General features: G+C 18.7%; 3 protein-coding genes across 3 annotated transcripts; 1 reads left to right on the forward strand and 2 right to left on the reverse strand.

Moving 5' to 3' along the window:
• Positions 1 to 704: 704 nt before the first annotated feature.
• On the forward strand, positions 705 to 3,452 carry SRAE_1000203300 (Rab3 GTPase-activating protein catalytic subunit; the record flags this gene model as incomplete). Its single annotated transcript, XM_024649061.1, has 3 exons — positions 705 to 959; positions 1,006 to 1,458; positions 1,506 to 3,452. The coding sequence occupies 3 exons, from the start codon at positions 705 to 707 to the stop codon at positions 3,450 to 3,452; spliced, it is 2,655 nt and encodes an 884-aa protein (XP_024502976.1).
• Positions 3,453 to 3,535: 83 nt separating this feature from the next.
• SRAE_1000203400 (Calmodulin-binding domain and Two pore domain potassium channel domain and Potassium channel, calcium-activated, SK family-containing protein) lies at positions 3,536 to 8,321 on the reverse strand (the record flags this gene model as incomplete). The annotated part of the gene is made up of 7 exons (XM_024649062.1): positions 3,536 to 3,584; positions 3,846 to 4,075; positions 4,156 to 4,511; positions 4,579 to 5,598; positions 5,815 to 5,950; positions 7,539 to 7,691; positions 8,130 to 8,321. The coding sequence occupies 7 exons, from the start codon at positions 8,319 to 8,321 to the stop codon at positions 3,536 to 3,538; spliced, it is 2,136 nt and encodes a 711-aa protein (XP_024502977.1).
• Positions 8,322 to 12,937: 4,616 nt separating this feature from the next.
• On the reverse strand, positions 12,938 to 15,003 carry SRAE_1000203500 (Cysteine-rich flanking region, C-terminal domain and Leucine-rich repeat and Leucine-rich repeat, typical subtype-containing protein; the record flags this gene model as incomplete). The annotated part of the gene is made up of 2 exons (XM_024649064.1): positions 12,938 to 14,020; positions 14,071 to 15,003. 2 exons carry the CDS (start codon positions 15,001 to 15,003, stop codon positions 12,938 to 12,940), a joined length of 2,016 nt encoding a protein of 671 aa, XP_024502978.1.
• Between the last annotated feature and the right edge of the window lie 1,343 nt (positions 15,004 to 16,346).

The raw sequence follows: 16,346 nt of genomic DNA on the forward strand, positions 1-16,346 counted from the left end.
TTGTTTAGTTTGATTATATTTGATAGAATTTATTATGATATTAATATCCACCTAAAAAAAATTGTTTATCTTCTTAAAGTTCTTCTTAATGTAAGATGAAAGATTTAAATTTATGTGATTCTTAATTTCTTTTTTTGTAAAAAATAATTAAAAGATATTAGTTATTTCTACTCATAAAAATAAAATAAATAATGAAATTTTAATTATTTTTATTATTAATAATTTATAGTTACATAATGTTATAGATAAATTAATTTATTTTTTGTTATTTGATATTTAAAAAAAAAACAAAAAACAATGTTTATGAAACATCTATTTTTATTTAATAATTGATGATAGTTAGAATTATAATTGAAATAATATTATTTCATATGGTTAAAAATTTTCATAAAAATTAATGATACAATAGAAAGATTGATATTATTTATAAAGATTATAAAATTAATATATATTATATCAATTAATTTTTCAAAGTCTATTTCAAATTATTATGAATTTGTATTAATTTTGTTTATATAAAAAAATGTATTTGAATTGGCATTTGAAAATATTTTATGTTAATTATTATTTTTGAATATTTAAAAAGAAATACTAAATTAATAAATTGGTATCATGATATAATAAAGAGTGTTAAAACATCTTTTTAATATTCAACAAAACCAAAAAAATTATAAAATTGTTTTTCAAATAAGGAAATATATATTATGAATTATAATATTAATGAAGATAAATTTTGTATTGAGGAAAAAAAAAGTTTTTCTGATATTTTAGGGGTATCAATTAGTAATGATTCAATAAATTTTGAAAACAATAATTTTGATGGTATCTTTGAGATGGAAGATTTTACAAACCTGACACAATTTGAAAGAATATGTTTTACTTTTGAGGTTATCTTACGTAAATGGAATATTCATAATAAAAAAGTTGTTAATTTTAATGAGGTTAACATTAAAAAATGTGTAAGTATTTAATTTTTTTATATACCTTTTTTTTTTACTTATTTAGAGATGGATTAAAAAAAGTAGTAAATTTGTATTTAAAGAAAAAAATTATATAATAAAATATTATTGTCCTGAAATGAATACAAAATTAAAATCTATAAATAAATTAGAGTCATTGGATTGTTCAAAAATTTTAATGAATAAATTTTATAATAATGTTCCATCATTTATAAATGAATTTGGAATTGTTGAGTGGCTTTTCATATGTCCCGAATCAGAAAAAGATATTATTTCAAATAAGAATGATTTAATTTTGTTGATGTCATGTCTGGAAAGTTGTGACGCAAATTGCACTCTACCTTTCATAGTACAATTTGATGCTTCCTCTAAACATATTTTTTATGGCTTTCAAAAAAGTTCATTTTCAAAGTATGAATTTAAGTCATGTTATCTAAAAACAACTAAAACATACTTTAAGCTGCCTATTGACATAAAAAATATATTTTTCGAAAATTTTGTAAGTATATCTAACTTTAAGTAGTAATTTTTTTTTTTAAATTATAGAAATATGATACGGTAGATATACATGATATTTTACATACATGTGAAATTGAATATTCATATTTAAAGAAAAAAAACAAAAATGACAAATTTACTCCATCAAACTTTTATGACAGAAATGAGTTTTTAAATCAACTTTTTAAAATTTTAAACTATAAAAATGAGACAGAGGAAATTAATAATCTTATAAATGAATTTAAATTGTTTATTCGTTTTGATGGAATGCCTTATAATGATAAAGATGATTGGTTAAAAAATGAAAATGATATATTGTTGATGGAAAAAAATTCATCAAAATGGTTTTGTCAGACTGAGTTTAAAAATATTGATAGTCAATTTTTGACAGGTATCCTAAAACAATATTTAACTTTTTTTAATACTTCAACACATTTTAATACATCTATTCAAGATATTTTATTTAATGTAAATGAAAAGTTAAACAAAAAAAAATTTACCAATTCAATATTTTTTAGTGAAAGTATAAAAATAGATTCCAATGACCCAATGGATTTATTATTTAAGACAATTACTATTAAAGAGATAAGAAAATTTCAGGCAATTAGTAAAGAAATAATTCAAACAATATTTAATTATGTTAAAAATCCATCATCTAAATTTAATAAAAATAAATGTTATGATGATGAATATTTATTTATTAAAAAAACTCTTAAAAATAGCAAAACAGGACCTTCTTATTCTATTGTAGAATTGATATCTCTTACTATAGGTATAATTATATATAAAGAAAAAAATGGTATTATATTTTCTTGTCTTTTATGGAATGAATTTTTAAATTTTTTACAACATAATTTTGAGAATTGTAAATATTTACCTGGTATATCAAAAAAACAACATCCAGAATTTGGACATTCAATATTTCAACAAAATATTGAACTATTACAATGTTGTATTTATTCAAGAAAAAAATGGAAAACATTAAATGATTATCAGATAAAATATGGTAGAGATATTAAATCAGACATACCACTTTACCACCATCCAAATGAATATATTTTTATTCCTGTTTTACAAGATAAGATACCACAAACAGAGGAAACTTTTTTAAGAGAGATAGAAAATTTTGTTGAGACAAATTCAGATGAAAGACACATCAACCAATTATCATTTTTAACATCTGACATGAGTGCTTTCAAAGCAGCTAATCCTAAGTGTTGTTTTAAAGATTTTATTCGTTGGCACTCACCAAATGATTGGATTTTAAATAATGAAAATAAAAAATATGAACTTTCAATTAGAATGTCTGGAAATGATAATATATGGAAAAAAACATGGGATAAAAGTAAACCAATTTCTATATATAAACAAAAAAAACATTTTGACGAGAGTGAGGAATGGAAAAAAACAATTGATAAATTGAAAAATTTGACATTTGGTGAGATGATACAATATACACTTCCAAATATATTTAAAAGTATAATACAAATTTTATTTGATAATTTTGAAATATTTTCATTACAAATTAAAAAAAAGTTTAGAAAACTTTCAATAACCTTTTGTCAATGTACATTTCAAATAGGTAAAGTAGAGGTATATCAAAATATTTTAAATGAAATAAATTATATAGAAAAATATATTGAAAAAGATTATCATTTAAGAAGATATTTTTTTAATTATTTTATTAATGAAAAAGATATATCATATATTGAATATTTAATAATGGGAATGGCAGAAAATGGAATTATTAAAATTGAAAATAATAAACGTAATCTAATAAAATATTTAATAGAGAAAATATTTTATGACCAAAATGATAATTTTTGTTTTAGTAGGCAAATTCCAACTTCTAAACGTTATATTTTTTCTTTTTATGATGCTAGAATTTATGTATCATTTTCAGGAGATGAAACAAGAATTTATTCAAAAATGCCAAATTCATATATTAATATTAAAAAATTAGAAGACAATTTAAATAAAAACCAATATCCGTAATAATTATAAATATTGTTAATTGTAATTTTTTAAATAATATATTTAATTGTATTTATTTAACCAAAAAATCTATTATTCTTTTATCATACATTTTCAGTATATTTTTTTTCCAAACAATCTGCAAACATTACTCTATAACAAAAAAAAAGAAATATTATTAAATAAAAATTAATTATATGTAAGATAGGAAAAGCATTAGATGTATAGGAGATAGTTACTTTAAAAAATAAATTAAAGAATTAAAAGAACATCACAGATAGTTATTGAAATTATTATAAATTTAGTACTTATGTAATAAAGTACCTAACATAAAAAAAAAGTATATATATATTTTTTTAAATACATCGTGCATTTCCTTTTTTAATCTTACTGTATGGATTCTGAGTAAGGTACCTTTGTTGGACTGGTGGTGAATTATTTCCTACAGTTAATGAATGATTAATTGTATTTGATACATTTTGATTACCAATTGTATTTCCTATATTATTATTTATTGTTTTTGGTCGTTGTTGACAATTTGAAAAATGGTTCCTCATTGTTCGTTGCATTACATCCATTTGAGTTTTCATTTCATCTTGTGTATTCATAAGTCTTTGCATATTTGTGTGCATTTCTGTCATTAACTACAAACAAATAATATATAAAATATTAAGTAATATCTTGAGAGAAATAATTTGATAAAAAAAAAATAAATAATACTTACTCTATTCATTTGTTGCATACTTGTAGCACAATTTTCACTAAATAAACGCATTTTATTTTTAACTTTTCTAAAATTATGAATTGCATTAAGAAATCTTCTTTGATGATCCCGTAATTGACTATCTGTTCCATCGGAACGTAAACATTTATATATATGCCATGTATGTTGTAAAACTCTAGCAGCAGAATTTTTATGTTCTTGGGTTAATCTAGAATCATTCATAAAAATATTAACATTTCTTTGTCCCTGACTTAATAAAATTTTTCTTGATATGACAGCAATAAGAATAGATGATATTATGGCTCCACAAATTCCAGCAAAAATTGCTATTACTCTTCCTAAATTAGTTTTTGGAACTAAAATTTAAAAAAAAAATAATAAAGTTATATATAATTAAATTTTATTATTATTATTATTAATTACCTATATCACCATAACCATTTAACATTGATGTTATTGCAATAAACCATAATGCATTAGAATATAATATTTCAGAAGATTCATTTCTTCCATACCGTTCAACCTGAGCAAATGTCCATGCCATAATTATCCAAAAACAAAAAGTAAAAATAGAAAGAAATAGGAGAGGTTTTTGATCAAGTAATGTTTTCATGACAAATGAAAAATTAACCTGTATTCTATTTAATGCTGCTAAAGTTCTTGTTGAAGCATCTTGAAATAATTTAGAATGCATTACCATAAATCTTGCTATTAAATATATTCGAGATAACATCATTATTGATAATATAACATCAATTGGTACTTCTTTTATAAATTTTTTATGATCTTCATATCTTTGGGGTTCAATGAATGTCCAATATATATTACCTGTTCCTGGATATGGACATATTGAACATACCATAAATTCAATAACAAATTTAATAATTCTTCTTGTATTTACAACAACACGCCAATCATCAGCACCACAATCCAATAGATCAATATATATATCATTAATATGAAAATGTACAATTTCAAATAATAAGCATACTGTAGATAATAATACTAATGTTCTACATAAATAACTAGCAGGATGGTCTTTTGTTATATTAAAAATTTGTTGACCACATATTTCTGTTTCAATAACCATAAAAAATATTCCAATCATTGCTAGTAATAAACATCTATCTGTTACTTGTACACCTGTATTTAATTTATCACTCCTTAATTTATATAACATTTGTACATGACTTTTATCAACCTGAATACCATATCTTGAATTATTTCTTTTAAAATATTTACTTGATGCACCACCATTTATATTACCATTTTCAAAATATACATTTTTTTCTACTGATGACATAGCAGATTCGGGATTAACAACAGAATTAGTTGAACCACTAAAAGGATTCATTTTTAATAGTGTATTAGTTCCTGTATTTTCTACGGTAATCACTGGTCCTTGTGGAAATGGTTGATTTAAAATATTATATTTATTACCAACTATAAAAATGAATAATTAAAATATAAGATTAATTTAAGAAAAATAAAAATAAGATGGTTTTATTATGTTAAATAATAAAATGAAATATAATATCAAAGTCTAAATTTCTTTTGTCTCTAGTAATTTTAACATATAAATACGTTATTTGAGTTATTGGCAACAAAAAAAAAAATTTTTTTTTTTTATTTTAGTAATGGAAAAACAAATAAACTTACTGGTAGAGTCTAATGATTCATGACTACAATCTATTTGAGTATAAGCAGGTGGTAGTTGTCCAAGTTTTTTACGAGCTGATAAAAGATTTCTAAATTGTTGTCTTGATCCATGAAGACGAAGAAAGTCAGCAGAAACCTAAAAATTTAAAAATTATATAATATGTAATAATAAATAATTTGATATTTTTTTAATTTTTAAAAATAAAATTTTTAGAAGATTTATTTGCCTCATGCATTGATGAATGCCTTCTACCATTTCTTCCCTGTACACCTGTTGTTAAGACATTTCTTGAATTATTTGTTGGTGGTGTTTCATTATTAGATTGAACAGGAATAGTTGTTGAGTATGTTTTACCAGTATTTTGATTATAATTAACTTGTTGTAGAATAATCATTATCGTATCTATTTTATTATAAACTTTTCAATATATATATAAGTATATTTATAGAAATATATTTTTATATCTGATTAAACTTTTTAAAAAATATAATAAAGAACAATTATTTTGTTATTAAAATTTTTTAAGTACATATATAATAATTATATATTTACACATAATTTACACTTGATAAAAGCATAGCGGAACTTATTTTAAAAAACTTCCTAAGAAGTGTATTTAATTTATTCCTTTTCTTTAAAAAAATAATACTTTTAAATAATAAATAGTATAATAAAATAATAAAACTTTAAAATTATAAATAAAACAGTAAAAAAAAATTAGTAAAATAAAAAATGTGTTTTTAAAAATTTTTAGCTCATTTATCATTAACTGTCATGATTAAAATAATGTTGACATAAATAAAATAAAATAAAATATTCGTCTATTTTAGTTATTACTTTTATATTTATTATATCTTGCTTATGATATATCTTGTAATTAAAAAAAAAAAAATTCTTTTTTATAATAAATGATTTACATAAAAAAAAAATTGTTAAAAAAAAATTATTTTTTTTTTTGATAATTTTAAGGAAATATCAATAATGTAAAAAAAAAATTATTTAAAAATAATGTTAAAAAATAGATTATAAATGAATTGGCAAAAATTGTAGAAAAAAAAGAAGCCTTAATAAAGAAATATATAATTAGATAAGGGCAAATATACATACATCTGTAAATAAAAATTTCAATAGGCAGTTATAGAGAATTGATGTATGCTATAAAGAAGTTACACCTCTTGTAATACACATATTTTAGTATTAAAGAGAGAAGTAACTTGATATTAGGCAAACTAAATACTTTGAATTAGGACAATCTCTGAGACATTGACAATTTTTGGAGATTTATTATAAAAATGTTTAAATTTACAGATGGTACAAATAGATGTGAAGCTATCTATTTATAGTCAATAAAATCTTAAATGATAGTTTTAATATTATATGTTCATTTTATAAAATAAATTTTAAAGGAATATTTGGACTTAAAAATGAAAAGAAAAAAATTTGAATTTGTTAAAGTTCACATAACTTTATAAGTATTTCAAGTTATGAAATAATACATTATGCATGTATTTATTTACTTAAATATTAAGAATAAAACACAAATAAAGGCTTTATAATAAAATATTTTTTTTTTATAAATCAAGAATTGTAAAATAACAATTACATGATAAAATACCAAGAATATAATATAAAAAATGTCATTAATTTTTCATTTAAGAAAAAAAAATTGCACTTATATTTATTAATTTTAAATTTTAATGTCTTAATAAAATTCAAAGCTTACTTTAATTAGGCCGTTACTTTCTGATGTATGTGAACCATGTTGTTCCATTCCAGATAAGTCGAATGATTTACCATTTTTAATAGCTGATACAGATGGTTTAGGTGTTCGGTAGTCTTCTAATTCAACACTCGGTGCACTGGCTATTGTAGGTCCCTATAATTTAATAATATTATTAAAAATAAATATAAAATGAAACCAAATTTAAACTATTAAAAACAATATGTTATTATAATAAAAATTTATACCAATAACACCCTATCCAAATTATAATAAAATATTTTATAGTTTTCAGTATATATAATTATTTTTTTTTATTTATACAACAAATATTGTAAAACTAATTGGATAAATAATTTCCCCCTAATAAAATACAATTAAATACTTAAAACAATATAATTTTTCAAATAAAATAAGATATTTTAAAGATAACATTTCCATGATTTTGTAAAATATATAATTGTTTAAATGAAAAATGATATATGTAGTTATATATAAATTTTTGTGATATATAATCACATAAATTTTTACACTAGTAATTTTATTTTTAATAAATAACATGTAGCAAATATATATTTAATATTTATAATTTACCAATGAACCCCGACACCGAAAACCTTTTCTTTTATCTGCTAAATATTGGTTGTAGGTTGCTGAATCCATTGAAAATGTATGATGTGATGAACCATTATTTTTATATAATATTGAGTAATTATTATCACCTGTATCACTTTCTTCTGGATCTGTTTCCATTACAACAGTAGGAAGGAATGCCGAATTATTCATTACCAAATATATATATTATATTTTTCTAACTTATAATAATAAAAGTATAATAAAATATTTTCGTGAATTTATTAAAAATAATATATATGATAAATAAACAAAAATTTTAAAGTCTTAAATTATAATATAATTAAATATAAAAAAAAAGAAAAAAAAAACATTATCAATTATAAATGAGACTAATTCTAATATTTTTTAAAATTTTTTGTATCTTTGTTGTTATTATATATAAATAAAAATATTATTTTATGATAATCATTTAATATTATTTTTTTCTCATAATTACAAAAATATATTTATACAAAAATATTATTTTAAAAAAAAAATGAATATCAAAAAGAATATGATAATATATTATTTTTATTTTTATCATAGAAAAATTTAGTTATAGTATGAATAAAACATACAACTTTAAAAGTATAAATCCTATTCTTCTTTAACTTAAACTATTAAATATCTATCAAAACTATAATTAAAAAAAAAAATGTTTTTTCATAAAGTGTAAAGATAAAAAAAAAAGTTTTGATCTTTGCAACGTTAATATATTATATATAAATAATAAAATTTATAAATAAATAAAATTATAAATTAAATTTTTTAATTATCAAAAGAGTGTAACAAGTGAGTTATAAAATTATCAGAATGCTTTTTCTAACATACTAAAGATAAATATTTTTTTTATATAAATGAAATAAGCTATTCACAATAAATTATAAAAGTATGGTTTAACATATAATTACCATTATATAAGGCTCATTTGTCAAATTATGAAGATACCCATCTACATAATATTTAAAATCTTATTATTAATATTTAATAATACACTCGGTAGAATAACTTTAATTAGATAAAAAAAAATGAAATGCAATAATTTTTGCAATTAATGATATTATTAAAAAATGATGTTACCATAACTTATTGAGATGTATGATTTAAAAGTAAACTTTTTTTTTTAGCTAATTATTCAAAAAGAAAATGATTTAATACATTTATTATGGTATTAAAATATTTTATAAAAATGACAAGTTTGATAAATGAAAAATTTAACAATTATTACAGTATTATATTTATCACAAATTTTATTAATTTAATCTTATATAAAATAATTAAAATTATTAAAATGAATAAAAGTATATTTTCTTAACTTAATTTTATATTAATGTAAATGAATTAAAGGTATTTTTCTTAAATATTTACTGACTTTTTGATAACTGTTAAATTAAAATATCATTTGGATTTTAATAAAATATATTTACTAAAGAATATTATTTTTTTATTTCATTTTTATACAATCAACATATTGTACTTATAAAAATTGCATGTATTTAAGTTTTTGAGAAAAATTATATTTTTATACTGTAAACAAAATATTATATTTCACTTAAACATAAAATATTTGTGTAAATTAATAAAGAAGTTTATGTAAAGATAAAAATATCAGGAAGAGAATGTTTTACGTTTTGTTTCTATGACAATAATTGAAGAAATATAAAATAATTGAGAATTGAATTTCAAAATTATAAAAGTAACTTTTCATATAGAAAAATATATTTCATTAAATATAATTTGATAAAAGTAAAAAAAAAAATTTTTTTTTCTAACACTATATAGGATAAAATTATAAATTAAATCAATTTTTAACAATTCAATTTTATTTGTTCAATAATAAATAACCTCCTAAATATTTATTAAATAAAATATTTAATCTCAATTTTATTTTAAAATCATTTTAATATAAAAGTTTCTTCTTTTTTTTTTACCTAACATTATTTTCAACTATTTCCTGTAAGTATTATATTTTACAAACATTTTAAGAAATTAATTATTAAAAGTTTAAATCAATAGATAATTTAAAAAAAAAAAAAAAAAATTCTTAGCTGTTATAAAAATTAAATACATAAATTAGTTTTGCACACATTTTATATATAATAAAAACTTCTAAAAACTTTTTAAACAAAAATAGAACATTTATATAAAAACAAAATCATAAATATTAAGAAAATATTTCAAGATACTACTTGTATTTATTTACTAAAAGCTGTTAATATTAAAAAAGCAAATCTTATAAATGAAAGGTATTCAAGATATTAACTAATATTGTCTTAGTATATTTATAATACCATATCTTAATTCAAATGTATATATATATTTTTTTATAATTGATAGGATATTGATAAAATAAATTTATATGTATTAAAAATTGCATAAATAATATATTATCTTGACCTTTTTTGTTTTAGTATAAGTAAATTTAAAATTTAAGTACATATTTTTAAATATTTTATTATGTAACTTCATTACAAGAAATAAAATATAATAAATAGGTTCATAAAATTTAGAAAAACAAATCAAATAATTTTTATGTATTAATATATTATAATATGTTAATATATATAAATTTTTTTTTTTGATATTAAAACATTTTAAATTCATTATCTTTATGTTTATTATAAGAATAAGTATGTTTTTGGTAACTATTTAAAAAATTATAATAAATATTAATATGCTTTTTTATTTTTCAAATAAAAATGTATATCAAAAATCAAAATTTTTTTATTTTAAAAAGATATACATAAATTTTAATTATTAAAAATTTAAATTAGTGTAATGTGACTAAAAAATAAATTACAATAATAATTAGTAAAAAATGTATAGTAATATCTTTTGATATAAGAAATATTTTTAAAAAAATGTAAAAATGTTTATAGTAAAAGTTTTTTTTGGTTTTAAAAATATATAATATAACAATGAAAATCAAAATAACAAATTGTAAAAAAAAAAATTCATTACATAATATGGTAACATAATTTAAAAATAACTATTTGTCATATATTACATTCATCAAAGTTAAAAAATGTTTTTATTTATTTATTTTATTATTATTTAAAATTTATTATATTTTTAGTTGTTAAAAATTTTAAAAATTAAACAATAGATTTAAATGATGTGTGAACTAAAAAGAGATGTTATAAAGCTACTAAAATACTCATATACTAGAAAATATATATATATATGGATAATTTTTTTTAAAATTAATATGAGAAAATTAGTGTGGTAATGAGAATAATGATACACATTTGACATTCATACTCTCATAAACATAATTCGGAAAAACAAATTAGTTTATTTATACCATTTATATAATAATATCTTATTCAATATGGATAAATATGAATCAATTAAATAATAATTTAGTTTTATATAATAATTTTTAAAGATGTAAAAATTTTTTATCTTTTTGATTTCAAGAAATGAAATCATTCTTTTGATGATAAATAATGTATAGAATAAATTAAATTATTAGATAAATTATCAATCAATTTTTATAGTGTAAGGAAATAAGAACATTTTATCTATTATTTATTTTCTATATCCTATGCCGTTATCTCTTTACTTCGATATACAATCAACTATCACATATTTATACAATCCTACAGATTACAATTACATTCAAATTCTCGAGAGAGCATATAAAAAAAAAGGTACTATAAAAAAAAAAAATATTTGTCTATTTAAATGTAATACATTTAAATGTATAGTTTAAAAGTAAAAAAAAATAGTTTTTAACGGTTAAACTATTATTTAAAAAAAAAAATTATAATGAAAATAAAAATAAGATGTAGTTTTAAATATAAAAAAGTGTTTTAATACTCGTTATAAATTATTTATATCACAAAAACCAATTGAGTCTAAAAACAGTAATTTAAATATTTGAAATATTTTAAGTTGTTTAAATATTAAAATAAGCTAGTATGTCATATAAAAATTCCACATATTTATATTTAAAAATAATTTTAAACGTTGAAAGTTCAGGAAAACAGTTATTTAAAATAAAGCTAAAAATATCACGCAGTCATGAATTATTAAGAAAGTAAGAAAATAAAAAATTATCCAAAATTTTACTGTTATCATATGTTATTTTTCAATAGAAAAAAAAAAGGAAGAGAGACCATTAATGTAGTATACATGTACTTATTAATTATAAACTATTTACAATATTCTTATCCAGAAAAAAAAAACTTCTTTTTTTTTTGCCAAAATTATTTAAATTTTAAAACAATTATTTATTATATGAAAATTTTTTAAAACTTTTATTTTTATTACGTCATCCTTCTAAAAAAGATATCTTTTTAAAATATAATTAGCAAAGTAAGTTACATTGCCTTTTTCATTTCTTATATAAGTTAATTAATTTTTGTAAAAATTTTTTCCATCATGAATAAATAAATATTCATTTCTTTTGTTAAGGGTATTAATAATATGCCGTTTTCTGACTATCTAATAATAATTGTGTAATCTTTGAACCTTGTATTTATAACTGAATATGTTTCTGAAAATTAATTACTAAAAAAAATATATTTTTATTAAAATAATATAATTAATAAGAAGTGTTTATTAGAATATATATTAAAAATAATATTCACTGTAATTAAAAACATAATTTTAAAAAATATAAAAAAAAAACAATTTTTTAAAGATATATAATACTTTCAAAAAATGGCATTTTGAATATACAACAGTATAAATTGAAGATAATATACCAAACATATTTTTTTTTTTAAATTTTTATAATGAAAATATTTCATTAAAATGTTTTTTTTTTTTTTGAATATTTTTTACAAATCAATTGGTTCATCTATTGTTTGCACTGGTTTATAAGTAAAAGGAACTATATTATATTTTGTAATCACCGAATTAACTTTTGTTAACATGAATAATACTCCAAAAAATATTAAAATAAATATGAGGAGGACTCCAGTAACATGTGTAAATGATGGAATTGAATTATAGGTGTCATTTGCCTTGTCACAGGATGTTGTTGAATCGAGGTATGTAGATAATGGATATTGCCAATGATTATTAAAACAATAATAAGCATTTTGATCGAAAAACAAATCATCTTTTTGTAGTATATGATAAAATTTTTCCAATGAACAATGGCATTGTAATGGATTATTTGATATCTTGAGATCATTTAGACATGAGATTTTTGTTGATGAAATTGTTGATAGATTATGTATTAAATTATTTGACAAATCTAAGTGTGTTAAACATTTTGGTAAAAGAGAATTATCAATATTAATAATTTTGTTATTAGCTAATGTAAGAACTTTTAAATTTGTAAATGTTGATAAATTAGGAAAATGATTTAATGATGTTGAGGATAGTTGAAGTTCAACTAGAGATGACAATAAATTAATTGAATCCAACCAACAATTTTTTGATTTTAATTTACATTCCATATCAATTTGATAATTGTGATCAAGGATTAATCTATTTATAGTAGGAAGACCAGCAAAAAGTTCAGGATCAAGAGATGTCAATTGATTATGTGATAAATCTAAAATATTTAATGATGGTAGAATTGGATGAACAAAATTTGCCAAACGATTATTTGAAACATTTAAAAATTTAATTCTTAATCCAAGAGATGGAAAAGCATCATCATCAATATAATAAAGTTGATTTGAAGATATATCTAAATAATCTAATGATGGATAATAATGAAAAGTTTTTGAGGAAATTTTTCTCATATGATTGTGAGAAATAGAAAAAACTTCAAGTTGATCAAAAACAATTCCTATTTCAGGAGTTGGAAATTGATGTAAATTATTATCATCCAAATATATTTTCTTAAAAGATGGATTATAAAATTGAAAATTATATATTCTATTATTTTGTGCATATAAATATTTAACCTAAAAAAAAATAATATAAATATATATGGATAAAATAAATTATATCATACATGACAATGTTTTGGTAAAATAATTTCTGTTATACCTAATCCTGAAATGTCTAAATATTCTAAATTTGAATTACAATATATCCATTCATTGATATCATCATTATTTTCATATAACATTTCATCATCATTTAATGTAGCATATGATATTGATACATGTTTTGCTTTACTTTTTGTATCTAACCATTTCATAAATTCATTAGGTATTTTTGAATGATCAAGTTTTAATGTTGTTATATTATTCATTAATTCTAATGCTAAATGATTAATTTTTAATTTTTGATTATATGATAAATCAAGATATTTTAATATTGACCATTGTTGATAACTAAATGGAACCATTGTCCATTTTTCATTAATAGAATTTTTATTTTCTGATAATATAAAATAATCTTTGGTAATGCCAATAATACCAGTATTAGAAAGATGAAGTTGTTTTGCTAAAGGAAATGTTCCATAACCACTATTATCATTTAACATAAATGTTCTTTCTAATATATTTCCATCTAATACAAATTGATCTAATATAATATTATTAGGTATTATATTTTCAAATATTCCAACATTATTTATTTTATTTCTTGCTAAATTTAATATTCTTAATTTATGTAATGGTTGAAATAAATTATCAGGTAATTCACTTATCATATTATCAGCAAAATGTATTGTTTCAAGATTTGGTATTGATATAAAAGATAATGGATGAAGATTTTCCATTTTTGCATTATTAATTCTTAATACTCTTAGATTAGTATTATATGTAAAATGTGGTAAATGTTTCATATTTACATTATGTATATGAAGAACCTCTGCCCAATTGGGAAGTTTAATAGTTTGAATATATAAATTTTGTCCTGTACATGTTATTGTTGCTAATTGTTGATCACACATACAATGTTTACATATTGAATGATGCATATGTGAATACTCTGACATTGGTGGAGGAAAAAATAATGATAAAGATTGTATAAAAATATTAAAAAAATAAAATATAAATATATATCTTTTATAAAAAATCATTTTTCTTTATCGATCATCTAAATATAGTAGAATTTATTATATTAATCTAAAAATAAGAAAATAAAATAAAATATTTAGTAATGTTAAAAGAAATTTTGTTAATAGTTTTTGTTATCAATCATAGCTATCATCGGACTATACAACATACTCAATAACTTTATAAGGAAAAAAAAAACAATTAATCCCTATAGATTTTTTCATATTATAATGATAGAGTGAAAACTTTTATAAGATATAAATGTTATAATGTTATCAATTTCAAATATTCAAAACTATTAAGTAATCTTATTTTGTTAAAATATATTCTTATATCAGTAAGAAATAAAAAAAAAAAACTTTTTTTTATATAATAATAAAAATAATTTAAATTTTGAAAGTTGATTCTTTATTTATATTTGTTATAAAGTGTGTGTATCAGATTATAAATTACAACAAAGAATAAATAATATATATAAGAATTTTGATGTACTTAATATAAATAAAATCAAATGATATAGAAAATAAAAATATTTGAGAAACAAATAAAAAGTCATATAAAGATGATATATAAATTTATAGAATCTTTATATAAAATGATACTGTAAAACAATATCAGAACATTTAATTCTCTCCTTCAATGCATCGTTACTATTTATTTTAATGTATTGATATAAGTATAAAATATATATAAAACTAATGTCAAATAATATAAACATAATTTTTAAAATAAATTTTATCAAAAAGAACAATATAACTAAAAATATGAATAATTTTAAGTTATAAATACATGAATATCTTTTTTTTTTATATACCATCATTAGTGTATTATAAAATGCCTGATAAAGATAAAGAAATAGACTAATGAGGATAAAGAGTAAATTTTAAAGAATAGATTGATAAATAATTTCAATTTGATTATTCTTTTAAATTTTTTTTTTCCTTATAATATTGTGAAAAGAAAAGAAGAGTAGTTAAAATTTAAGCCTCAATGTCAAAATAATCTTCTTACATTAGTATATGATTAAATTATCTTAGTATGTATGAAAAAATATAGTAGTTAAAAAAGATGATAAATTACTATTCTTACTACATTTTTTTTTTTATAATTTAAAAATAAATAAATTTTATTTTTATTAATTTTTACATACTTATTATATATTTTATCAATTAAAAAAAAATATTTTAATAAATAATAATATAATAAAACTTGAATAATAAACTATTATAATAAATATAAAAATTTACTTAATTTAATAACAAAAATATAATCTAAGAATAAA

Source organism: Strongyloides ratti, assembly GCF_001040885.1.
Source record: "Strongyloides ratti genome assembly S_ratti_ED321, chromosome : 1".
NCBI lineage: Eukaryota > Metazoa > Nematoda > Chromadorea > Rhabditida > Strongyloididae > Strongyloides > Strongyloides ratti.